The sequence below is a fragment of the Salpingoeca rosetta genome (assembly GCF_000188695.1).
Source record: "Salpingoeca rosetta unplaced genomic scaffold supercont1.3, whole genome shotgun sequence".
Lineage (NCBI taxonomy): Eukaryota > Choanoflagellata > Craspedida > Salpingoecidae > Salpingoeca > Salpingoeca rosetta.
Genome location: NW_004754931.1, coordinates 2266264 through 2290897, shown reverse-complemented (window position 1 = coordinate 2290897; position 24634 = coordinate 2266264). Strand labels below are relative to the sequence as shown.

At 56.3% G+C, this 24634-nt stretch overlaps 7 protein-coding genes across 8 annotated transcripts in view; 4 read left to right on the top strand and 3 right to left on the bottom strand.

The window, feature by feature from the left end:
- The window catches only part of PTSG_11827 (uncharacterized protein), a 3842-nt gene extending 2309 nt beyond the window's left edge, over positions 1-1533 (bottom strand). The window contains exons 1-2 of the mRNA XM_004997984.1: positions 1369-1533; positions 321-929 (exon numbers count right to left, since the gene is read on the bottom strand). Of these exons, the coding sequence (XP_004998041.1) occupies positions 321-929; positions 1369-1425 (666 nt within the window). The 5' untranslated portion in view covers positions 1426-1533. The remainder of the gene's footprint in view (positions 1-320; positions 930-1368) is intronic.
- Positions 1534-1672: 139 nt separating this feature from the next.
- Positions 1673-5161, top strand: PTSG_02051. 2 transcript variants are annotated; one of them, XM_004997982.1, is made up of 2 exons: positions 1673-1817; positions 2501-5161. In XM_004997982.1, the coding sequence occupies exon 2, from the start codon at positions 2632-2634 to the stop codon at positions 5089-5091; it is 2460 nt and encodes an 819-aa protein (XP_004998039.1). In that variant the 5' UTR covers positions 1673-1817; positions 2501-2631; the 3' UTR covers positions 5092-5161. The 2 variants fall into 2 exon arrangements, with proteins under 2 accessions (XP_004998039.1, XP_004998040.1); XM_004997983.1 differs by lacking the exon at positions 1673-1817 and having other exon boundaries at positions 1824-5161.
- Positions 5162-5509: 348 nt separating this feature from the next.
- PTSG_02050 (uncharacterized protein) lies at positions 5510-11927 on the top strand. Its single transcript, XM_004997981.1, has 19 exons — positions 5510-5793; positions 6159-6187; positions 6337-6400; positions 6569-6765; positions 6933-6990; positions 7127-7236; positions 7392-7463; positions 7622-7663; positions 7908-8036; positions 8236-8394; positions 8701-8794; positions 9036-9148; positions 9420-9538; positions 9861-9970; positions 10111-10556; positions 10769-10885; positions 11055-11122; positions 11304-11370; positions 11610-11927. Exons 1-19 carry the CDS (start codon positions 5574-5576, stop codon positions 11832-11834), a joined length of 2439 nt encoding a protein of 812 aa, XP_004998038.1. The 5' UTR covers positions 5510-5573; the 3' UTR covers positions 11835-11927.
- Positions 11928-12225: 298 nt separating this feature from the next.
- PTSG_02049 (uncharacterized protein) lies at positions 12226-15313 on the top strand. The gene is made up of 2 exons (XM_004997980.1): positions 12226-12719; positions 13054-15313. Exons 1-2 carry the CDS (start codon positions 12367-12369, stop codon positions 14978-14980), a joined length of 2280 nt encoding a protein of 759 aa, XP_004998037.1. The 5' UTR covers positions 12226-12366; the 3' UTR covers positions 14981-15313.
- Positions 15314-15387: 74 nt separating this feature from the next.
- PTSG_02048 (Acaa1a protein) lies at positions 15388-19241 on the bottom strand. Its single transcript, XM_004997979.1, has 12 exons — positions 19152-19241; positions 18794-18916; positions 18502-18584; positions 18238-18333; positions 17969-18080; positions 17675-17792; positions 17234-17303; positions 16917-16991; positions 16603-16654; positions 16379-16485; positions 16058-16186; positions 15388-15705 (listed from the first exon to the last, which is right to left on the bottom strand). Exons 1-12 carry the CDS (start codon positions 19186-19188, stop codon positions 15490-15492), a joined length of 1218 nt encoding a protein of 405 aa, XP_004998036.1. The 5' UTR covers positions 19189-19241; the 3' UTR covers positions 15388-15489.
- Positions 19242-19332: 91 nt separating this feature from the next.
- Positions 19333-22119, top strand: PTSG_02047 (uncharacterized protein). The gene is made up of 9 exons (XM_004997978.1): positions 19333-19593; positions 19809-19961; positions 20223-20306; positions 20447-20584; positions 20807-20854; positions 20990-21041; positions 21289-21398; positions 21569-21664; positions 21869-22119. The coding sequence occupies exons 1-9, from the start codon at positions 19456-19458 to the stop codon at positions 21992-21994; spliced, it is 945 nt and encodes a 314-aa protein (XP_004998035.1). The 5' UTR covers positions 19333-19455; the 3' UTR covers positions 21995-22119.
- A 624-nt stretch (positions 22120-22743) lies between these two features.
- PTSG_02046 (uncharacterized protein) lies at positions 22744-24381 on the bottom strand (the record flags this gene model as incomplete). The annotated part of the gene is made up of 2 exons (XM_004997977.1): positions 22744-24314; positions 24363-24381. 2 exons carry the CDS (start codon positions 24379-24381, stop codon positions 22744-22746), a joined length of 1590 nt encoding a protein of 529 aa, XP_004998034.1.
- Between the last annotated feature and the right edge of the window lie 253 nt (positions 24382-24634).

Below are 24634 nucleotides of genomic sequence, written 5' to 3'. Positions count from 1 at the left end.
GTCGTCTGTGTGTGTGTGTGTGTGTGTGTGTGTGTGTGTGTGTGTGTGTGTGTGTGTGTGTGTGTGTGTGTGTGTGTGTCTGGGTAAGACAGCAACACAGCCACAACCGACTGAAGCAGGCCTCAAGCATGCCTAATGTTTGGCGAACACGGGTCCAAATATCACACACACATACCCACACACATACCCACACACATACCCACACACACACGCACGCACGCACACGCACACGCACACCCACACGCACACCCACACACATACCCACACGCACACAGACAGACACACACACACAGCCGCGCACGCACAAGCGCATACTCCACCTTCTTGGGGGCTGGGGGCTTGTAGCCAAAGTAGTTTCGGCGGGAAGGTTGGGATGGCTCAGCAGCCTGCTTTGCCTTGGACAGGTTGTACAGGCGCTCAGCTGTTGAGCTGCGCGGTGCGGGTGGCGGCGCGGTCACTTCCCTGCGCACCTTAATCTTCCTCTGCTGTGCGGGCTTTTGTTGCTGCTGTCGCTGCTGCTCCTGCTGCATGCGGATATGTCGTGACTTTGCACTCGGCTTTTCCTCGGCGTCATGTCCGTCCTCCGTCTTGATGTCCACGTGGCGCTGTGCCCCTGCTCGTGGTGCTTTGACGCTGGCGGTGGTTGCTTTGGCAACTTCTGGGATATCAAGCGGCGGCGGCTTGACAAACACGGGTGCAGCTGCATCCGCTTGTTCTTGCTGCTGGTCTTGTTGTTGTTGTTGTTGCTGCTGCTGCTGCATGCTGCCGAGACCAGCGCCGGTGGTCTCGGCAGGTGCGACTACATCCTTGTCCTCCTGTTCTTCACCGAATGGGAGCGTGTCCTTGTGCCAATCAAAGGGAATGTGGCTGTATTCCCGTGCGCGGGAGCGGCGTCGTGACTCGAGCGTTTCACGGTAGCTCTCCAGCACCTATGAATGAGAAAGCGCAGGATTGAGGGGGTTGGTGGTTGGTTTTCGAGTACGTGAGTTTGTGTGCATGTGTATGTGTGAGTTTGTGTGCATGTGTGTGTGTGTGTGAGCTTGTGTGCATGTGTGTGTGCATGTGTGTAGATAAGTGTGCTTCTGTGTGCGTGTTTGGTTACTTGTTTGCTTACGTGTGTGTGTGTGTGTGTGTGTGTGTGTGTGTGTGTGTGTGTGTGTGTGTGTGTGTGTGTGTGTGTGTGTGTGTGTGTGTGTGTGTGTGTGTGTGTGTGTGTGTGTGTGTGTGTGTGTGTGTGTGTGTGTGTGTGTGTGTGTGTATGTGTGTGTGTGTGTGTGTGTGTGCATTTGTGTAGATAAGTGTGCTTCCGTGCGTGTGAAGGCGCAATACCACGCTTGTTTCGCGCGTGTTCATTCCAGCCCACCGTACCTCATCGATGGTGGCTGGCACATCGTGCATGTGCGCTCGCTTCTGCATGCAGTCCATGGCAGTGGCTCGTTTGATTGCTGGGGTTTGCCTGCTCAGCGTGCACCCTTGCTGTTGTCGTTGCCGTGGTCGTCGTGTGTCCTCGTCGCACCTTGCTTCGCCGCGTCCTTTTTTTTTTGAATTTTTCGCGGCGGACGATTTACCAGGTGGGTGTTTGATTTGCCCGATAAATAATTCTTGGGTATCACACACAAAATTTCGATCCCACACAGTCCTTGCTTGCTTGTTCATGCAAAAATAAGAAAATCTGCTGTCCACGCACAACACACGCGCGCCATCCACCCACCAACCAACCAATACACGCACAGTTTTTCCTGCTCTTCTTCTTTGTGTCGACTGAGACTACGAGCCACAACAAGCAAGGCCAAGGCTGCCCGAGCGGAACAAGAGGGGTGAGTCTCTTCCATGCGTGCGTGCGTGTGTGTGGTTGTGTGGTTGTTGTTGTGTACGCGTGGTATGTAGCGCCAATACCACCGTTGACAACAACCACAACAGCAACAACAATTGACTTGCTTTGACTTAGTTTCTCTCTGTCCTTTTGTTGGGGGGTGTGGCACCTGTCGTTTCGCGGATGGGCGGTGCGTTGGCTGGTTGCCGACTCAGATACCGCCCCGCCCCCTTATTTTTTTGTTTTGCTCCTTTCTTTGGGGGGGTGTGCTTGCATATCCTGTTTGTGTTGTGCTGGGTGGGTTGCGGAGTGGTCCTCCCATTCCCGTCACCCACGAACATGAGCCACGCCCTCCCCACCCCACCAACCACAAACACAAACACAAACACAAACACAAACACAAACACAAACACCACCCACTATCACCACAGCCCACCACCGCCACTCACAAACGCAAACACAAACACAAACACACAAACAAACCAGCATTCTCCCTCGTGAAAGCACCACACCCCTGCACACACTCTCGCCAACGCCAGCGCTCCAAGTACTCACAACCTCCCTGTCCGTCTTTTTTTTTCCACCTCTCCCTCACCCACCTACCTCTCTTGGTCCTTGCTTTTTGTGCGTGTTTGTTTGTGATAATGGATACGTTGCTGTGGGACGCGCTGCCTTTGTCACCACCAGCTGGTGCCTTGTTCGATTGCACAGAGGAGTGCGCATCTTCCCCTGCGCTGACCGAGCTCAGCATCATCACCTCCACAACCACTGGCAGCAGCAGCAGCAGCGGTCACAACAGCATCACCGCAACCACTGCCATGCCTGCCAACGATGACGGCAGCGCACCCCCGCCACAACCGCAAACACAACAACACGCACCCGTGAAGAAAGAAGAGCCCCCTGCTACAGACAACCACCAACCACAACCACAGCAGCAACCACATGACCAGCAAGAGAACCAAGCACAGCACCAAGCCGTCAAGGCAGAGGCTGCGGATGGCAGCATGCCCGCCCTGCGCATTGATCCGAACAGCGAGATGCGGGAGGAGCCTGCGTTAACCGTCAACACACAGCAGCCGCTCGCACCTGGGCTGCGCGTCTCCACAACCGACCAGCCCGCCAAGGGGGCCGGTGCACAGGCACAGGAGGGCGCATCGCAGCAGGCGCAAGACCAAACTCACAACAAAAACAATAAGCAGCAGCAGCAGCAGCCACAGCAGCAGATGATGATGATGATGCAGCAGATGCAGATGCCAATGCCACACATGGCCATGATGTCTCCACTAGGCTGGTCGCCTCTGCCGTACACCCCGGGCGGAGGCATGCCGTCTGGCGGCCAGGTCTCTGCGGAGCTGTTCCAGCGCCTGTTAAGTCAAGGCCCATCGGAGATGTCATCCGCCCAGTCCAACCCGGCCCTTGAGGAGCAGAAACGCGAGGCGTTTGTTGCGTCCGTGCGCCAGTACCACACCCAGGCGCTGCAGTCTGCCCCTTTGGCATCTGCACCCACCGCAACAACAACAACAACAACAACAGCGGCGTCCTCGTCAGCAGAGCAGGGCAGCACCAACGCCACGGGCGCAGATACCGACGCTGCCAACAGCGGGCAGGCGGCGCAGGTAGCGATGCCGCCGAGCCCGTGGGGGCTGCCCAGCCCAGGACACATGTTCCCGTCGCCAATGATGGGCATGGGCGTGGCCGTGGACAGCGAAGGTGCTCCCTTGAGCAACCCGTTTGCCCAGCAGCAGGCCCTGTTCTACATGCGCCCCGAGGAAGTCGCCTTCTGGGCGCAGCAGCAGCACCAGCACCACCAGCAACAGCAACAGCGGCGGCGGCGGCGGCGGGGAGCAGCAAGGAACGCGGGCGAGGACGGGGCTGGGGACTCATCTGACTCGTCGTCTGACTCGTCGTCTGATTCATCGTCTGATTCGTCCTCCTCGGAGCACCCTCGAACGACCAGCCGCGGCCACGCCGTCAGCGGCAGCAGCGCCCGCACAAGCAACAGCAGTGGCAGCGGCAGTGGCAGCGGTGACAGCAGCAGCGATAGCGGCAGCAGCAGTGACAGCAGCAGCAGCGACCGCAGCAGGGGAAGGAAGCGCAGTGGCCGCCAGCGACCAGCGGCTGGCCGGAACAAGGTGGCAAAAGCACCCGGCGCACGTGCAGAGGTGCCGATGAACATGGGCTTGCCCAGCGGAGGGATGGCGTGGCCGCTGCCCGGCGCACCAATGCACGTGGACACGAGCGCCCTGCAGACGGTGGAGGGCATGGTGTCGCCGTCGTTTCCGTCAGCGCCATTCCTCTCGCCCTTTCCCATGCCATTCCCCGTCCCTGGTAGCGGAGACGGCGACCGTGGCGCACACGGCAGCCCTGCCAACGGCACGACAGCAACAACAACAGCAGCAGCGTCATCGTCATCACAGCAGCAACAACAACAACAGCAACAACAACAACGCGGCCCCGCAGCACCACAGTACCCGAGCGTGGTGTACACGGATATGCGCAGCAATGGCCCGCCGTCGTCCACACACCCGATGCCGAGCGTGTACGTGCCCGTGTTCCACCAGCCAGTGCCGCCACTGGGCACGCCGCCCATGCACTCACCGCAGCCAGGCAGGCGACAGCAGAACAAGAACCAGGAGTCCCAAGCACAGCAGCAGCAGCAGCAGCCTGCGGGCGTGTATGCGGCGAGCGTGTACGCGCCGCACACGGCAGGTGTTCCGGTGGGGCGGCAGTTCATCATGATGCCGACTTCGCATGTGGAGGGAGGCACTGCCACGGGCGCATCAACCTCCATAGCGCCAACGCGTGCGACGGGCAGTGCCAACGGGGCGCCATCCACAGCCGCACAGAGGCGGTCAACAGCGGCGCAGTCATCATCATCGTCGACAGCGTCGCCGGCAGCTTCCCGTAAGGGGCGGGGCGGCCGCGGACGTGGCCGAGGTGGCGCTGCATCTGGCACTGGGTCTGGTGTTGGCACTGGTCGCCCTCGGAAGAAGGGCGAGAACCAGTTCCGCTGCACGTACAACGGCTGCGACAAGGTGTACTCCAAGTCGTCGCACCTCAAAGCGCACATGCGGCGGCACACGGGCGAGAAGCCGTTTGTGTGCACATGGAAAGGGTGCACGTGGCGGTTTTCGCGGTCAGACGAGCTTGCGCGCCACATGCGCTCGCACACGGGGGAGAAGCCGTTTGCGTGCGAGGAGTGCGGCAAGCGGTTCTCCCGCTCTGACCATCTCAAGAAGCACCAGCGCATTCACCTTCGCGGCAAGGGCACCTCGTAGCCAGCGTGTCTGTGATTGTGTGTGTGTCTGTGTGTGTGTGTGTGTGTGTGTGTGTGTGTATGTATGTATGTATGTGTCTGTGTGTCTGTGTATGTGTCTGTGTGTCTGTGTATGTGTCTGTGTGTCTGTGTGTATGTGTGCCTCCGTGTTGAACATGCGCATATCTTGTGAACACAACACAAATCGTGCTTGGATCCCTGGCTTCTTTTCCACAGGGTCCATGGGGGTGCATGGCTTGAAGCCTTCAACCACGTGTGCCCCCCCCCCCCTCCCGCTTCCCACACTTTCTTTATGATGCCAACCATGTTGTTGATAGAGAAGAGAACAACAGCCACCAGTAAACGAATCGTCCAGCCAGCCAGCCAAACCACCAAGCACGCAGCCAGCAGCCAATCATAACAATAATTTGTGGTGTCGTGCGTGTCATATCCACAACGAACGGCAATCAACACCAACACCAACAGACAGCGAAGAGCAGCACGATGCGGCGGCGTTCGACCTCTGGGCGGCCCGGTGCGCCGGGGAGGCCGCCACCACCAAAGGCAACGGCCCTGCAGGGCCTGCTGGAACGCATGAGGCCACAGACCACCAAGTTGGTGTATGACTTTGATGAAAGCGAAGGCATTGTCGCCGACATCAACCAGTTCTTCTCTCATGAGGATTGCGAGCGATTCCTCAAGACGCTTGTCTCCGATTCCCAACGTCAGCTCGGCTGCATGCTTGCTTGTGTGTGTGTGTCTGTCTGTCTGTCTGTGTGTGTGTGTGTGTCTGTCTGTCTGTCTGTCTGTGTCTGTCTGTCTGTGCGTGCATGTGTGTGTGCATGTGTGTGTGTCTGTCTGTGTCTGTCTGTGTCTGTCTGTCTGTGTGCGTCTGTCTGTGTGCGTGTCTGTCTGTCTGTCTGTCTCTGGATCTGTATCTGTGTGTATCTGTGTGATGCGTTGACAATGGCTTCCCATGTTTTCCGTTCTGTCGCCATCTCTGCATGTCTGCCCACCCCTCATCTATTCGAACTGTCGATACATCTGCCAACCTCGGCTGTTGCTGCGTCCATCACTTTTGATATGCAGGCATTCCCCAAGACACATCCACCGACGCGGTATGTTGTTTCATGCTCGCCCGCGGGTGCGTGTTTGCGTTGATAACCTGATGCTGACGTCTGCATTCGCAATCCTCCTCATGCCGCACGCACACGCGCATGCCATATGCATTGCTCATACGCACCCCATTTTGTGTGCCTGCTCGCAGCAAGATGTCCCCTTCGATGAGTACCACCACGAGTACGCGTGTTTCTGGCTCGCCCACTGCTTGGGTTCGTACGAGTGTCCGCGCATCCGTATTCCAATGGCTGCTGTTTGTGTACGCTGTCCTTCGTGTGACACACACACACACACACACACACACACACACACACACACACACACACATACGCGCACACGATTCGGCTCACTGCTTCGCACACGTTCGTGTTCGTGGACAGGCTTGCACGCGGACCCAGCGCAACCACTGGAGGAGGTCGTGGTTGACCGGGCAGTTGCAGCGTTCAACAAGAACGTCCTGCAGCAGATTCTTCCACATGTCATGCATGCGCCCATCTCGCAAGAGGACGCATCCACATTCTCCATCACCCTCGCCGTGGTGTACCTTATCTTCCATGCTTTTGTCACCATTCAAACCGTAAGATGATGAACTCGTGTGTGTGTGTGTGTGTGTGTGTGTGTGTGTGTTGTGTGTGTGTGTGTGTGTGTTTGTGTGTGTTTGTGTGTGTTTGTGTGTGTATGTGTTCCCCCGCCGCTCTCGTTCATTTAAAGCTGACGCTGCAGTCATCCCCTGAAATGCAACAGAAGCCCGACCAGTACGCCCAATTTCAGCCTCAGGCAACACAGTTCCGCGAGTTCCTAGGTGCGTGTGTGTATATATGTGTGTGTGTGTGTGTGTGTGTGTGTCGGATATCATTCACGTGTGCTGCTGATGCTGCAACAGCTTGTCAACCAGCTCACGCAACATACACCCCCCATCATCATCGTCATCGCCACAGTGTCACAGGATGCTCTGCTGCCAGCGCTGGCTGCTCGCATCACCGCGTCGCTCAGCTCAGCCGTCCTTCCAACATGCAAACTCGCCCTTGTCCTGTGGAAGTTTCTTCAGGTATATCGTGGCGGTGGCTGGTGGTGTTTTGTGTTGGAGATTGATGTGCTGCTGGTGGTGATTTGTTGTACTAGAATGCGTGATGAAATCGTCTGTGAGAATTACTTGATCCATCCCAGTACCTCACGCCACCATCATCATCACTGCCAACACAGGTCCGTGTCGGCACGCTCGCTGCTTCCAACGACTTCAGACGTCGCCGTCGCGCGCAGTACGGGCTTACTGAGGTGTGTGTGTGTGTGTGTGTGTGTGTGTGTGTGTGTGTGTGTGTGTGTGTGTGTGTGTGTGTGTGTGCCTGCGCAGTTCGTGATTGCTGTTTTCTCACGTCGTTTGTATTCGTGGTGTGCATGTGCTCGTATTGCACTGTTCTGCTTCGGATCATCAGCCAACGCCCGCGCACGCCGGTCACATGCAAGCGCCAGCAAAGGTGCGGACAATCCTGCTACATGGCACGAAGTGCTGTGCGTTTGGCCGACCGACACACACACTCACACACACTCACTCACTCACTCACTCACTCACTCACTCACTCACTCACTCACTCACTCACTCACTCACTCACTCACACCATACCCTTCCTCTTTCTCATTGACATCGTGCGCATTTCTGAGCCTCCCTCAACCCCACCTTGGCACTTTATCTTCGTCGTCTTGTCTCTGTTGTTTGTGCAGAGCACACTGAGCGATGTTGAGCAGTACGTGCAGCGCGCCAGTGGGCAGTTTTCGTTCGTGCGCGACCCAAAGACGGGCGAGTTTGACTATCCTCCATCTGTGAAAGAGGGACACAACGTCTTGCTCAAGGTATGCCCCCTTCTTGTCTGTGTGTCTGTGTGTCTGTGTGTCTGTGTTTGTGTGTGAGTGAGAGAGAGAGAGTTCCTTGGCGCGCTTTGTTGCTCAGAGGTCTCACACCGACCACTTTGAACCCCTCTCATATGCACCTAAATATGTCACACACACACCCTCGTACACGCGTGCGCTCCCTCTGTGTGTGGAACAACAGCACCTGTATGTGCCGCTGTCAGAGCTGCATCGGCGGGACGAGGAGGAGTTTTCGCGGATTGCGAAACGCGATGAAGTTAAACGCATTTACAATGCGCGGCGTGATCCAAGCATTGAGCAGTTTTACACAACGTTTCGGCCCGTCATGAAGGAGACAGTGGTGAGTGGCTGCAATACTTTGGAGAGGATGTGGGTGGTGGTGTGCAATTGTCAGTCGTGAAATCGCAGCAGTGTGGCTTGTTGATTCGGCGCGTGAGTGCTCGAATGCTTGACTGCTCGAATGCTTGCATGCTTCCTGCGTCCACACATGGATGTACGCACTGAAACAGACGCACAACCCTGGAAACAAGCACTCACACTTCGACGACAATCTCAATGCTCTGTGTGTGTGTGTGTGTGTGTGTGTGTGTGTGTGTGTGTGTGTGTGTGTGTGTGTGTGTGTGTGTGTGTGTGTGGGCGAGTGTAGAAAGCGCTGCTTGTGCTGCTGCTCCACTGCCGACCGGCGAAAGAGGATCTCCCTGGCGACCACAACTTCTGGCGCGCCGACATTCTGCAGCCAGGTGCGCTGGCCCTCTCTTGAATCGTGCGTGATTGTCATTGCATGGTGAACATTTGGCTCACGGTATGCCGTGCTGTGGCGTGGCTTGCTCTTGTTTTGTTTTGTGTGTGTGTGTGTGTGTGTGTGTGTGTGTGTGTGTTTTTGGTTCTTGTTGCTGATGTTGTTCTTGATGTTGGCACTGCGGGCGTGGTCGTTGCTGTCGCTCACGTGATCCCACCACCTCATCGCTGCCGCATGAGCAGATATGGCCAGCCAGCCACTGGGGAAGTTGCAGCTGCACTCGCTTCGGCGCACACAGGAGGTTGCACTCAAGGCCGTGTCGTGCTCCCTCCTCATCCTCATGAAGTACCTCAAGGTGCGTGCTTGCAAGCACGATGCTGACACCACGCGCTGCTGACAATCTCACGTGCGGGGTGCAAGTGTTTGCTCTGGCCTCACTTCAGGACATGCACGTTTACCTTTAAACACCGCCCCTCACTCGCAAACACACACACACACACACACACACACACACACACACACACACACACACACACACACACACACACACACACACACACACACACACACACACAAACACACACACACAACCTCCGTTCTATCGCAACCACACGCAACGTGTGCAGAGCAACCACTTTTTGCAGTTTGAGGAAGTGTGCATGCAGGTTGTCGACTGCAAAGGCATTCCCGTCATCCTCCGTCTTCTCAACCAGAGCATCGAGCGATTTGCAACCGCTTTCCACGAGTAAGCCGTCACGGGCATGTGTGTGCGTGCGTGTGTGTGTGTGTGTGTGTGTGTGTGTGTGTGTGTGGTGGTGGTGGTGGTATTGAGGATTTGTGGTTTTGGTGTTGTGTGGTGTGGTGGTGTGGGTGTGTGGGTGTGTGGGTGTGTGGGTGTGGGGGTGTGTGTGTGTGTGGGTGTGGGTGTGTGTGTGGGTGGGTGGGTGTGTGTGTGGGTGTGTGTGTGTGTGTGTGTGTGTGTTTGAAAAGACTCATGGTGGCGGGCCGATCGCGTGACCTGTGCCCCTATCTGCTTCCTCCCCTTTGGTCGTGTCGATTCTGTGCAGCGGTGCAACGCGCCTGGCGCTCGCGTATCTGTGGCCGCAACATCAGAGTGGACCAAATCCATACGTTCCAGTCCCGCCAAAGAAGCCAAAACTCTCAAAGGCATCCGCAGGTGTGGGTGTGGGTATGGGTATGTGTGTATGTGTGTGTGTATGTGTGTGTGTGTGTGTGTGTGTGTTTCGACGTCGCGTGCCTTCCTTTTGTTCCATTTCGTGCTCACATGCGTCCGCGTGCGTTTGTGTGCGCCGTCAGACAAAGGTGACGCGAACGATGTGGCGGGCAAGAAGAGCGGAAATGGCAATGACAAGACGGAGAAGAAGGCCGCTAAACCACAACAACAACAACAACAACAACAACAACAACAACAACAACAACAACAACAACAACAACAACAACCAGATGAGGCTGGCGCGTCGTCAAAGGATGAGAGCAGCGACAACAGCGACAGTGACGATGAGCAAGGCAACGATGGCAGTGACAGTGGTGGTGGTGATGCAGAGAAGAAGGAGAAGGAGAAAGAGGATGATGATGATGGGAAGAAAGGCGGCAAGCAGAAGACCGATGACACAGACAAGAAGGAAGAGGACGATGGGAAGAAGGAAGAGGAGGAAGGACAAAGCGAGCAGCCATCGCCCGAAATTGATCTCGTTTGCAAGCGGAACCTCTTCTCCCTCATCTGCTTGATTCGCGTGCTGCAGGCAAGTGCGGTGTGTCTGTGTGTCTGTGTGTCTGTGTGTCTGTGTGTCTGTGTGTGTCTGTGTGTGTCTGTGTGTGTCTGTGTGTGTGTGCTTTTGGAAATTCCTCTTCGTTCTCACAGCAGACCTACCACCCCATCCTCTACACACACACACATGCACACCAACATGCACACACTCGTGCATACCAACATCCGCATGCACACACACCACAGAAAATTGTGAAGAACAAGCCTGCGCGATGTTTTGTGCTTGGAACGGAGAAAGGCGCCATGATTCTGAAACGGGCGCTGAAAGTGGAGCACCCGATGCTGAACCTCTACACACTCAAGGTGCCCAAACCACACAAAGTGCAGTTGCGCCATGCCTGTGGTCGTGTGCAAGTGACCTGAATTGGGTTCTTGCTGCTTTGTTTGAGAAAGTAGACGGTGCAATGATGAGCCAATGCCGTACTTGGGCTCACTCACGTTTGTTTTTATTTGTGCTTGTGTTGTATTGCAGGTGTTGAAGAACATTGTGCGCTTTCTCCCTCGGGGCTGGCGCAAATCCAACATGCACCTCATCTCAAGGTTGGTAGTTTGCTGCTTCAGGCGTACCCGTTCGTGTGCTCTGGTTGCATCCTACTACCACACTGCTGCACACACGCACACTCACTCACACACACACTCACTCACTCACTCACTCACACACACACTCACACACTCACACACTCACTGACATGCATGCACATGCACATGATGGTGTTTCCAGGGTTGACCAAACGGTTCGGCAGCAGATTATGGACGATTGGCACTTTGTTCCATCGCCCATGGAAGGGGTATGTCGGGAGCGTGCAAGTACTCACACACGCTCACTCACTCACTCACTCACTCACTCACACGCACACTCACTCACTCACACACTCACACGCTCACACACACACACTCACTCACTCACACGCACACTCACTCACTCACTCACACACACACACACTCGCTCACTCACACACGCACATAAGCACACACACGCACTCACACTCACGCACACGCACTCACTCACGCACATACAACACTGCAGGGCCCACTGCCGAACAAGGATGCAGAGGAGGAGATGCTGACGGAGGAAGTGCGCGAGTTTGTGGAGCGGCACTACCAAAAGCGCCGCGTGTGCGGTGATGGATGGCTGCCTTCGTCCGTGGTGGAGGACCTTACCGACATGACAGTGGACACACTTCTGGCGGAGTTTGATGAAGCGAGCCATCCTCTGCTCGACATTGACTTCCAGCTCCTCACAACAGACTGACGAACGTCTGACCTTCCTGCCTGCCTGTACAACCAATTACGCCTGTGTGTGTGTGTGTGCCTGTGTGTGCCTGTGTGTGCCTGTGTGTGCCTGTGTGTGTGTGTGTGTGTGTGTGTGTGTGTGTGTGTGTGTGTGTGTGTGTGTGTGTTTATGTTACATTGACGTGAGTCGCTCGCTGCGCTGACTGCTTTTGTTGCCCTTCTGTTGCTTGTGCTGCTTGCCACGCCCCCTGCCGCACGCATTGTTGGTGCTATCCACACGATATACATTTCGCACACAAAATGGCTTGTGCCTGCAAGCAGTGGGTGGTTGTTTGGATTTTGTGTGTCCGACCAAAACGCCGCACAAGCAAGCACCACCACCCAGCCCGCAGTGCGCATTTCCCCCTTTCTGACTCGCGCTTGCTGTCCTTGCCTTGTGTTGCATCTCTGCTTTGAGGTTGTGCTTTGTGCTTGTGCTCCTCTTTCCCACCAACACAAAGCCAAGAGCGTAACAGCAGCAGCAACAGCAGCAGCAGCGACGGCAAGGCACCATGAGTGGTGACAGCTCGCCAGATGGCGTGACGACCGCGTTCCTGACAGGATTCCTGCAGGATCTGAAGAAGAAGCACAGCGATCATGACTCACTGACGACAAAGGAGGTCTGTGAGCGTGTCGTCTTGCCGGAGATCAAGGCACAAAACGCGCCGTATGTGGAGGCGATTCGACAGAAGGACCCCAAGGCTGTTGGTGCCGCCACCATGCACGTCGTGCATGCGTGGGACAACAAGATCGTGCCGCTGCTCGAAACCCTGATTGAGTTTGGAAGCGCAAACGCGGACACCGTCTTCTGGCTGGATCTCTTCTGCATCAACCACCCAAACACGGACAACCTCTCAAAGAAATGGTCAGTCAAGATGGTATATGCGTGTGTGTGTGTGTGTGTAATGTGTGTGTGTGTGTGTGTGTGTGTGTGTGTGTGTGAGTAATGTGTGTGTGAGTAATATGTGTGTGTGTGCGTAATGTGTATTAGTGTGTTTATGTGTCTGTGCATGTATGTGTCTGTGTGTCTCTGTGTATGTGTGTGGAGATTGTGGAACGCCATCGCCATCGCCATCGCCATCGCCATCATGGCTGCCGTGCTGTCAAGTTTGCTTCAGCTACCGCGTTTTGCACCCCACCATGTCACAAACCCCTCCCCATCTTGTGTTTCGCTGTCAATGTTCACCTCCACAACACAGGTGGACCAAGACGTACACGGACATGATCGCCGACCGCGGGCAGATGATGCTTGTGCTGTCTCCCTGGGACGACCACGCGCCCTTCCAGAACGCACAGTGCCTGTGGGACATCTACAGCGGCATGCACGAGCGCAAGGTGCGGCTGTTTGTCCACCTCTCAAAGGCGCAGGAGGCCGCGTTCAAGGAGGCCATGCTCAAGGACGCCGAGCACGTCACGGACACGCTGCGCAGCGTGGAATCGCACAAGTGTGCCGCAGCAACAACCACGCAGACGGACCTCCTGCGCACCGCCATCAAGGACAACATCGGGTTTGCCAGCCTGGACGCGAAGATCAAGCACATGCTGAGCGGCTGGTGCCTTGAGCACGCGTCCGACTACGTGGACGAGCTCAAGGCGCAGGGCAAGAACGAGACTGTGGCGTACGGGCAGCTCGGCGCCCAGGTCGGCGTGCTGCTGTGGGAGTTTGACCAGCACGAGCCCGGCATGGAGTACTTCCAGACGGCGCTGCAGGTGTGCTCGCAGTTTATGGGCCAAGAGGACCGCACGCTGGCCAGCGTGTTCCGCCGCCTGGGCGTGTGCCTGCTGCAGGTGGGCGAAGTCGACACAGCCATCAACTGCTTTGAGCGCGTGCTGCAGATCACGCACGCAACCGTTGGCGAGATGCACACGGACACCGCAGACATGTTCAAGATTGTCGGCGACACGATGCGCGCGCGCGGTGCACAGGAGGGCGCCATCAAGTACCACTCCAAGGCCCTCGAGATCCGCCTGCACGTGCTCGGGGAAGACCACGACGACACGCGCGAGTCCCGCCGCGATGTTGCGCAGGCATATGAAAGCAAGGGCGACTACACCACCGCCCTGGAGCACCTGAACAAGGCCCTGGAGGTGATGGAGGGCAAGGAGTACGGCCCATACGACACGACGCTGGCCGCCGTGTACAACCAGCTCGGGCGCGTGTATGCCCGCACGAAGCAGAACGACGAGGCCATCCGCTACGCAGAGAAGGCGCTGGAGATGTTTGAGAAGGCGTATGGCGAGGACCACCCGGAGAGCGCAAGCAGCATCAACGTCCTGGCCCAGGTGTACCAGAACAAAGGCGACACCACGCGCGCCATCGAGTACCTGCACCGCGCGCTGGAGGTGGATATGATCACCGTGGGCATGAACCACCCCTCAACCGGCCTGACGTTCCGCAACCTGGGCGTGGCGTACGCCGCCAAGGAGGACTACGAGCAGGGCATCGAGTACTGCCAGACGTGCGTGAACATTCTCACGGACACGCTCGGCCGCAACCACCCACAGACGCGGATGGCGCAGCAGCACCTGCAGGCAGTGCGCCAACAGCGCGACGGCAAGCAGGGCGGCCGTGGGGGCGGTGGCGGCGGCATGACAATGAGCGACCTGCTTCTCCTCGGTCTGCTTGCCGGCATGTCCGGCGGGGAGAGCGGCGGCAGCGGGGAGCAGGAGACGTCAGACGCCAACGACGACGGCAGTGGGAAAGGGGGAGAGGAAGCAGGGGATGGCGGTGATGCTACTGGCGCCGGGCAGGAGCCGGGCACCGCAGGCACGCAAGCGCGCTCGGGCGCAGAGGCAGCGCCAAAGGAGGAAGTGAACCTCAACCCGGAGAGCAACCCCAACACGACGACAGAGAACATCACGCGTCGCGCGTCGCGGGCGGCCAAGTACGCGAGCATGCGCCGCCGCAAGAGCACGGCGTGGGCGGGCGACTCGGATGAGAAGACCAACGATGGTGAAGACGCGATGCCTGCAAGCACGCAAGCTTCCGAGGCGACCATGGCCGCCGGTGCCACCAAGGTCACAGAGACCAACTTTGCTGACAACAGCGACAAGAAGGGCGACAAGGAGGCGCGTCGTGACTCGTCCAGCGTGCCCGTTCACAAGTCATGCTGCGCCATACTTTGAAGGCCGGGAGGGGCTTGAAGAGTTGAGGGAAGCTCTTCTGCTGCGTGTGTGTGTGTGTGTTTGAGTTTGCTTGTTTGCTTGGTTGCTTGTTTGGTTCCTTGCTTGCTTCGTGCTTGTTTGTTTTTGTTTTTTTGTTGGCTCGTGTGTTGTTGTCGCTTCTCTGCTCAAAAGTGAGCCAAACGCACAAGCTCGTTATGTCAACACGTTACCTTACAGCTACTATTTCGTTGGTCTTTGATTCACAGCAACGACACCAAAGTGCGATAACAATGCATGCAGAAGCTAACAGCGTTCAAACAGACAACAATAACAGTGAGCCAAGCACATGCACGAACAAACTAAACTCGTTGAACCAATGAACCAAACCAACGAACAAAACCAAACACAAGAGAAACACACAGAACAACAACAACAACAACTTAAACAACAACAACAACTTAAACAACAACTTAAACAACACACCAACTTCAACAACAACAACACCGGCTTAACCAACAACAACACAATGCTCAGTGCTCGAGGGCGATGATGGCTGCAGCGCCCATGCCCATGCCAACACACATGGACACGATGCCCGTGTTGAGGTTGTTGTCCTCAAGATAGTGAATGAGCGTCACCACTTGCCTCGCGCCCGTGCACCCGAGCGGGTGACCGAGAGCAATGGCGCCACCGCGCGGGTTCAGCTTCTCCCGAGGAACACCAAGCTCCTCCACGCAGTACACGGCCTGGCATGATGGCCACACGTTAAGTCGTGATGGCAGTTGGAGGATGTGGCGAAAAGGGCGGGGTGGCAACAGCCGTGAGCGTGCGTGGTGAGTGATGCAACAACAGCACATTCCATACAATATGATTTGTGTGCTTTGCAGAGCGATCGCAGTTGCGGCGCGCGGCTCTGACCATATGTTGTACGCACCACACACACACATTCACACAACGCACAACACACACACACATGCACACAACGCACAACACATACACACACACACATTCACACAACGCACAACACATACACACACACTCTCTCTCTCTCTCTCTCTCACACACACACACACATACACACACACACACCAATCCCACCTGGCTGGCGAACGCCTCGTTAATTTCAAACACGTCAATGTCGTCCATGCGCATGCCTGCTTTCTCCAGCACCTTTGGGATGGCAACAGCAGGGCCGATGCCCATGATATCGGGGGGCACCCCGCACACCTGGGCAGCGAAGGAGGTGGGGAACGAGGGAAAGGCATGTTTTGTGGGTAAAACAACCAAATGGACAGCCTTGCAAAGAAAGAGGCATGAAGACGGGCACGGACCCGTTGGCGGAGACGAGGGCACACACATGAATCAATACGTGCACACATAAAGCATTACGCACACACACACACACACACACATACGCACCGCCGATGCAACGATGCGTGCTCGTGGCTGGAGCCCGAGTTCGCGCGCTTTCCGCCGTGACGCAAGCAGTACCGCCGCTGCACCATCGCTCACTTGACTACTGTTGCCTGCAAGCAACGCAACGGAGGATGCACAGAGAATCAGCCTTCTTCATCACACACGAAAACGCGCGCATGCGCACATGATAACGCAGCCGTATTTATCGACATGAATGCTTTCATCACCTGCTGTTGTGCTGCCGTCGGGCTTAAACGCGGGTCTCAGTTTGCCCAGTTTCTGTTAACAGCACAGCGTTGATACGGACACATGAATTTGGCTGTGAGGGAAGGGTTCAGAGCACACGTGCAAAACGGTCCGCTCACAAAAACACACTCACACACACACACACTCACACACACACACACTCTCTCTCTCTCTCTCTCTCACGCGCGCGCGCGCGTACACACACACACACACACACACACACACACACACACACACACACACACACACACACACACACACACCTCACATCCTCCATCACGCATGCTGCAGTCACCTCTGCTGTTGTCTGGGGACGGATGCCATCGTCCTCGACCACCACGGGCCCCGGCACCAGCTCCCCATCCTCGCCCTGCACACGACCATCATAAACGAGAAATATGCCGGACGCTGAGCGGGGCAAGCACATACACAGGGCGATCAAGAGGCAGCACAGATGCGATTGGACAGTCGCGGTATGCGACTGTTGCGGTGTGGCACACACGCACACACACAGGCGCACACACGCACGTTAGTGCATGCACAACAACACAAACGCATACATGGACACACACACACACATCACACCACACATTCACACACACAAACACACACCTTCACGCGCGAGAGCGTCGGAACGATTTCTCGTACGAATCCGTTGCTGGCTTGGGCCTTTGCAGCCCGCCTGATGACGACGGTGGTGGCGTGTGATGAGGTGGCGATGGAATGCAGCGTGAAAGAGATGCAACCCAGGCACATACACGTGCAAAAGCACATTCATTGAAGCACACACACACACATACACACACACACACACACACACACACACACACACACGACACGACACACACACACGAGCTGTATCTCGCAACGTGGATGACCCTGTTATCTGCAGTCACTGAGTTGTTGAGCGCTGTCACTGTGGCCCCAAGCATTTTAACCCACCCGCGCCTCAATCATGAGCAAGGCTTATTGGTGAAGTAGCGTAGAAATCTCGGTATTCATTCTTCTACCGCATTCAGCGTACCTTGGACGTTATTTCCTCGCGGATCTAACAGGAGATACGTAAGCTTGCGTCGAAGCCTCTTTCCGGAACCCGAGGCCGATGATTTGTCTGCGAGACCGGGCGAGATCCTTTTAATCGATCCTCGACGGCTCGCAAGTCGAGGTTCGCCTATACACACACATACACACACACACACACACACACACACACACACACACGCACACACACACACACACACACAAACAACACAAACATGCACACACACACACAAGCACACACACAAGCACACACACAAACACACACACACAACACAAACATGCACACACACACACACACAAGCACACACACCTTTGGCCTGATTTGATCCATTGATCGCTCAGACATTGACTCGACGCCTGCGCCGATGCCGAGATCAATGGTGCCCGTGCGAATCTCTCCTGCGACAGTCATAATCGCCTGGTCACGACAATCCCCACAGGAGCATGCGGCACAGTGAGTGAGTGAGTGTGCGTGTGGGGGGGGGAGTGGAAATGATGGGGATTGGCGATGTGTGAATAGCAACCAGTGCGCTGAACATGTACTAAGACCAGCACGACACTAAACCAAGCAGCACCTGAAGGCCGGAGGCGCATTGTCTGTTGAGGGTAACGGTCGGCACAGTGTGCGGGATGTCTGCCAGCAACTGCGCAGTGCGGGCCATCAAGATGCCCTGCGTGCGTACACACACATACACACACAGACACACACATTCACAATGGCAGGCAGGTACTCAAACGCCCATGAGTAAGAGCGCATACACATACCAGGACATGGTGGGATAAAGGGTCAGTTTTGGCAATGTGTGTGGTCACAGCATGCGGTTGAGTTGTGTGCACACCTGATCTGCGAGGACATTACCGACGACAACGTCTTCCACTTCTTCCGATGCGATGCCTGCTTCCTCCACCACCGATCTCAGCACTGCATGGTGTCCAGATACGAGATCGAGCGAGAGGCAGTGATGAGCGCGTCTGGCAGAATCTACGGTGTTCACGCTTGTACACGCACGCACACACACGCACACACACACACAACACAAACAAACAAACACACACAAACGCACACACACACACACACAAACACACACAAACACACACAAACGCAAACACACATGTGGGCTAGCGCTAGACCTGCTTCAAGGAGGTCGCCTGCTGGGGTGTCGCGGAAGCCGCCGCGCTTTGCTTTGCAGATTGGCGTGCGCTTGCACCCCAAAATGACCACATCCTCATCCTGGCGGTTCAATGCAGCACCAGCTGCGATGTGCATGCGTGTGCGTGTGTGCATGAGCCGTGAGCTGGAGGGAAGAAGGAGAGAGGAAGATGCACACACACACAAGCACATGCACATGCACACACACACACCAACACACACACACACAAGCGCACACAGCCTCATACAAAGCACCAACAACAACAACAACAACACACACACACACACACACACACACACACACACACACACACACACACACACACAAGCGCAACGCACTGGCGATGTGCTGCAGCAGCCTTGACGCTCGCTCCATGGTTCTTGGCGATTCGCTGAAGATACCCGAAGAAATTCCACGGTCACCTTCTGCTGACAAAGCAAGCAAGAAAGCAAGAAGAAGCGATTGCTTTTGCACCCACCACTTTGCTTGCACCACCACCATCAAAGTCAACCTCGCTCCAACGATTCAACGAAGCTGTTCACGACAGACAGACAGACAGACAGACAGACAGAGCACAGAACAAGAACGAGGGCAGAAAGACAGCACAGCACAGCACAGCATAGCACAGCACAGCACAACACCATGTCGGACCATCCCAGTTTGGAGTCGATCGAGGCAGGCGAGGAGTTCAACCTCGAGTCTGCCCGCGCAGTTGTCAACGGCATCGCCAAGGATGGCGACGACCTTCTCGCCGTGTACGCTGTTGAAGTCATCAAGAAGGTGTGTTCAAAAAAAAAAAAAAAAGACAAGCCCCTGCTCTTGTCATGACAAGATGGTGGTTGTGTGGCCGTCATAGCATGGAGCATGGAGCTCGAATGCAAGCAAAACTTCTGGCATTCTGACTCACACAAAGATAAACACACACGCGCACGCACGTTCCGTGTTGCTGGCCCTTATACCGTTGTGCCATGTCATGTGGATGTGGATGTGAACAGCACTTAAAGTCGAAGGTGGAGCTCGACCTTCTGCTGGAAGCTGGTCTGACAGATGCCATGAACAAAGTGCTGGACGCTGGTCACGAAGGAGACGTCATGACATCACGCGTCCCTTCCATGCTGGAGCTTGCTGCCCACGCTCTCAAGTTCGAGGTATGGCTGTTGGATTGGGTGGCATTCGCACACACACACATGTACACGTGTGGGTGTGCTGTCTGAACCCACATGATACTTGCATGGCGCGACGGTGTGTGTGTGTGTGTGTGTGTTTGTGTGTGTGTGTGTTTGTGTGTGTGTGTGTGTGTGCGTGTGTGTGCGTATGCTGTGTACCAAGGGTTGAGTGGATCAACGTCTCGGCCAGTGGTCACAAAACCATGGCGTGCTGCCAACCGCTTGATTGATTGATGACGACAGGGAGCATTTGAGAAGCTGGATGCAGAATGCAACGTGATGAAGCACCTCGCCCAGTACACGGCCTCTGCCAACCAGCCCGTTAAGGTATTGAGTTGTCTGTGAAGTGAACAAGGGCAGTCTGCGACTTGCACATGTAATCGGAACACCGCTTTATCGCTTCCACCTCATACACACAAAATCATGTCATGACATGTGCACGCACCAAATCGCACACACGTGTGCAGGCGAGTGCCTTCAGTGCAACAGCCGACCTTGCACTGTGCACCGCAAATGAAGGGACCATCTTGGCCAACGCGCACTACGGCACAGCGCTCGAGAACATGACGCGGGCAGCGTCGCTCGGCGGCCAGTCCGAGGTGCAGGTGCGCCCACATTCAGGGAGGGACGGATGAATGAACGCTTTGTTTGTTTGCGTTTGTGTGTGTGTGTGTGTGTCTGTGTGTGTGTGTCTGTGTATCTGTGTGTGTGTGCGTGTGTGTGCGCGCGTGTGTGTGTGTGATTGTGTGAAGGGCCTTGCAGTGGTGACACGTTGTTGTGCTGACGAAAACATTTCCCCTCTGATGTGTTGCGTGTGCGAATTGAAGGTGCATGCACTCCACTGTCTTGCGGCGACATTCACACGGCTGTCAGAGGTGGGTCACAGCATCCTGTTCATGTCTCGCCCTGCGTCGTGCCGCTGATTACATCCGCCATTCTCTTGCGCAGCACTACGCGTGATCCTTTCACACACTCACACTCACTCACTCACACACACGCACACACTTCAGGCTGGCTCTGAGCGCGCGTTTCAAATTGTCAACGAACATGTCTTCAATGGAGGTGCGGCCACGTGTGTGTGTGTGTGTGTGTGTGTGTGTGTGTGTGTGTGTGTGTGTGTGTGTGTGTGTGCGTGTGTGTGCGTGCGTGTGTGTGTGTGTTGTTGTGTCTACTTGTGTGAACGTACTTGTCTAGCTCAATCTGTGTGTTCAACGACCACAAACATATCAGCTCACTGCGTTCAGCTGCCATCCCCCCCTCCTCACCCTCCTCTTCACCACCCACCCACCAACCATCCTGGCAATGCCAGAGCGGCTGCTGTCGCGCCTTGTCCACCTGATGAAGGCCGCGTTTGAGGACGTCAATACCGCCGCCCACGCCGTGCTTGCAGGCATCTGCCATCACGCATGGGGCCGCAAGGTTGGAGAACCCATGTGTTTCCGTGTGTTTGCGTATTTATGTCTGTGTCCGTGCCTGTGTGCGCGCGTTGAATGAAATTCGATAGCGCTCTTCCGTACTCAGCCCAGCCGCAAACTCCCCCCCCCACACACACACATCCTCATCATCGTCACCACCACCACCACCACCAGATGCTTGATTCGCAGCCGGCGTTCTACGAGCAGGCCACTGATCGCAACAGCGTGCGCTCGTATGAGGTGACAAAGCTCCGACACAAGATTGCCTCGGTGGGTTGTCTGGTGTTGTCTTCCAGGGTGCAGTTGCGCACATGTGCATGAATTCACGCTTGTTGTTGGCTCGGATTGACTTTTGGCTCTCGTGTGCTCGCGTCAGCTGACCCGTTCATTACAACATACAGCCATCACCACGTCTCATATCAACACACTTCACCACCATCATGGCGCACCACATCACCGCCACACGGCTGCCAGCTGTATGCGGCGAACAAGGACGAAGGGGTTGACCCCGTGCACCGGGCACGCTATGCAGTGATGGTGGAGGAGGGCGCGTTTGCAAAGGACGTCGTGCCGCGTGTCGAGGTGGCAACAGAGAGCTGAGCACTTCCACGCACACGCACACGCATACGCACACATGTGCACGCGTGGGCAACTCGCATGGCCCGCCGCTATGGCTGTTGCAGTTGACGACGTTGTTGCTGTTGTTGTTGTTGTTGTTGTTGTTGCTGTTGTCGTCGTCGTGGTTGATGTTGTTCCATTGTTGCAATTGCGTGCTTTGCTGTTGAAGACTACTAACAGCTGTTACACATCACTCTTCACAACGGTGTCCCATATCATGTTTCCAATTGTTGTTGCGGTTGGTGCCCCCACGTGCCTTGTGATGACCCAGTAAACCGACTGTTGCACCAACGAGTTGGATGCTGTTGTGTACTTGCACGGTCACATTGTGGACAGCGCCATGCAACACAACGCAACACAACACGCACATGTTACACACGTACACGTACACACACGTACACGTACACACACGTACACACACGTACACAACAACAATGACGCAATGTGCACACGTGCACACGCACACGTACACACGCACACGCACACGCACACACGCACACGTACACACGCACACGTACACATGACGCGTGCTGGTCTCTGCCAAGACGAACAAGCTAAGTCGACACCTCCACCTCGCTATCCACGCAGAATCACCATACACAGCACAGGGCACACGGTGCTGCATGATACATATCAACCAATGCCCACGACGGTCCCTCCCCTTGCACATCCCTCCTTTCTCCCTTCTTCTTCTCCTAACACCCTATGTTCTGCCACCACCATCATTGCGCCTAGCACTCGTGCGAGCGGGTGTTTGGGGACTGGTCGCGCGGCGGCTGGAACGTGCACAGCATGGGGTCGCCCTCCTTGCCCGTCTGCCGAAAGTGCTCTGCGCCGCTGTTGAGTTCATACAGCGTCCACTCTGGTCGTGGCGGCGGCTCAAACCGCTGCAGGCCCGCGTATCGCCGCAGCAAATCCTCCACATACTGCAGCGTGCACGGCAGCGAGAGCACCGTGCGGCCTTTCGTCACCCAGCGCTCGGCCATGGCGGCGGCCTCTTCGGGGTCCTTCACCAGCCGGTTCATTGCCGCCTCCACGTCCGAGAAATCCTCATTCACGGGCACGTAGTCGCGGTCGGCGTCAAAGGCGTGGTGCATGTACTCGCGGCACGGCGAGTCTTCCATGAGCACCACCGCACGCAGGAATGCGAGCTCGTGCAGGCGCCGCGACCATCCGCAGTGACCAAACGCATACACGAGGTACTGGTACTCCCCATACGCGGACAGTGGCCGCGGGCTCGGCACCACGCTCACGTACGGCGACTTGATCTTGAACAGGTTTGCCCGGTTGCCGCGGGTGGTGGCGCCTGCGCCCGCGCTGAAGAAGAGCGAGGGGTGCTTGTCGGCCCAGGGGATATCGAGGGCCTCCAACTGCTCCTTGCGGCGCTCCCACACGCCAATGCCCATCTGCCCGTCGCCGAGCCCAAACTGGTCGTGCAGCGTCATGGGGAAGGAGACGGAGGCGTCACCCGCGCATTTGGCGTTGGACAGCAGCGGGCCCGGGCTCTCCCACTGCAGCCGCGCCGTGCTGTACGTGCCGTCCCCGGGCTGCAGGTTGATCTCCAGGTTTGGGATGGGCCTGCCGCGGGCGATGGCGCGGTTGACGGCAAGCTGGATGAGCCAGAAGGCGGAGGCCACGCGGTGCGCGTTGTTGCCCGGCAGGTTCCAGGCGATGTGCCGCACCTCTGCGCCGCGTACGCTGATGCGGATCGACTTGCGCACGCACAGGTCGTCCACCTGCTTCATGGTGATGCCGGTGTCGAGCCAGTTTTTCAGCTGCAGGTCCACGACGGAGGACCAGTCGAAAGCGCACTTCTTGCGGTACAAGCCGTGCATCTGCGCCACCGAATCTTCAAGGTCGTCATTGGTCAGCGTGATGCGAGCACCTGAGGGGCCAACCTTGACGTTGGACAAGTCCTGGTCTTGTTCTTGTTCTTGCTGCTTCTGCTGCTGTTGTTGCTGCTGCTGTTGTTGCTGCTGCTGTTCTTGTCGTTGCTCTTGTCGTTGCTCTTGTCGTTGTTCTTGGCGTTGTTCTTGGCGTTGTTGCTCCTCCTGTTGGTGCTGTTGGTGTTTCCTCCTGCTGAGCTTGCTGCTGGCGCTTGCATCGGTACTCGCTTGATGACGGTCATCGTCTCCACCATCATCCTTGGCAGCCTCGTCGGGAAGGAGGGGCACGTCATCGTCCGTCTCCAGGCCGTCGTCATCGCCGTCGTCGTCCTGGTTGAAGAACGGCAGGGCCTCCTTGTGGCGCACTTGCTTGGCACACGAGTTTGTGGCGTGACAGGAGCGGCTGTCCCCGCTCCCTCCCACATACAGCAGCACAATGCACATTAGCAACACCGCCACCACACCTCCAACCTGCACGTACATGCGCTGTGTTCTCTTCCCTGTCCGCACCCCTCTGCCTCTACTCCCCCTGCTGTTGCTGAACACGTCACGAACAGGCCTGCCACCGCCACCGCCACCACCACCACCGCCACTGCTACTGCTTCCGTGCATCATCCCTTGCCTGTGTCTGCTGCTCTTCCAAATCCAGTCGTTCTCCCGCCAACCAATTACGACATCACATAAAGTAGCGGATACAGGCAACGCCAGCAGTCAGCGCTCTTTTTGGTTTGGTTGT

Coding starts and splice junctions, on each gene's coding strand:
- PTSG_02051 (XM_004997983.1), top strand. CDS start 2,458: ATGGATACGTTGCTGTGGGACGCGCTGCCTTTGTCACCACCAGCTGGT.
- PTSG_02050 (XM_004997981.1), top strand. CDS start 5,574: ATGCGGCGGCGTTCGACCTCTGGGCGGCCCGGTGCGCCGGGGAGGCCG. Junction 8,037..8,235: donor GACACAACGTCTTGCTCAAG/GTATGCCCCCTT, acceptor GTGGAACAACAG/CACCTGTATGTGCCGCTGTC. Junction 10,557..10,768: donor GCTTGATTCGCGTGCTGCAG/GCAAGTGCGGTG, acceptor CACACACCACAG/AAAATTGTGAAGAACAAGCC.
- PTSG_02049 (XM_004997980.1), top strand. CDS start 12,367: ATGAGTGGTGACAGCTCGCCAGATGGCGTGACGACCGCGTTCCTGACA. Junction 12,720..13,053: donor GACAACCTCTCAAAGAAATG/GTCAGTCAAGAT, acceptor TCCACAACACAG/GTGGACCAAGACGTACACGG.
- PTSG_02048 (XM_004997979.1), bottom strand. CDS start 19,188: ATGGAGCGAGCGTCAAGGCTGCTGCAGCACATCGCCA. Junction 17,793..17,968: donor TCAAATCAGGCCAAAGGTGT/GTGTGCTTGTGT, acceptor GTGTGTGTATAG/GCGAACCTCGACTTGCGAGC. Junction 16,486..16,602: donor CGACGGCAGCACAACAGCAG/GTGATGAAAGCA, acceptor CGTTGCTTGCAG/GCAACAGTAGTCAAGTGAGC.
- PTSG_02047 (XM_004997978.1), top strand. CDS start 19,456: ATGTCGGACCATCCCAGTTTGGAGTCGATCGAGGCAGGCGAGGAGTTC. Junction 20,307..20,446: donor CTGCCAACCAGCCCGTTAAG/GTATTGAGTTGT, acceptor ACACGTGTGCAG/GCGAGTGCCTTCAGTGCAAC. Junction 20,855..20,989: donor CATTCACACGGCTGTCAGAG/GTGGGTCACAGC, acceptor CACACACTTCAG/GCTGGCTCTGAGCGCGCGTT.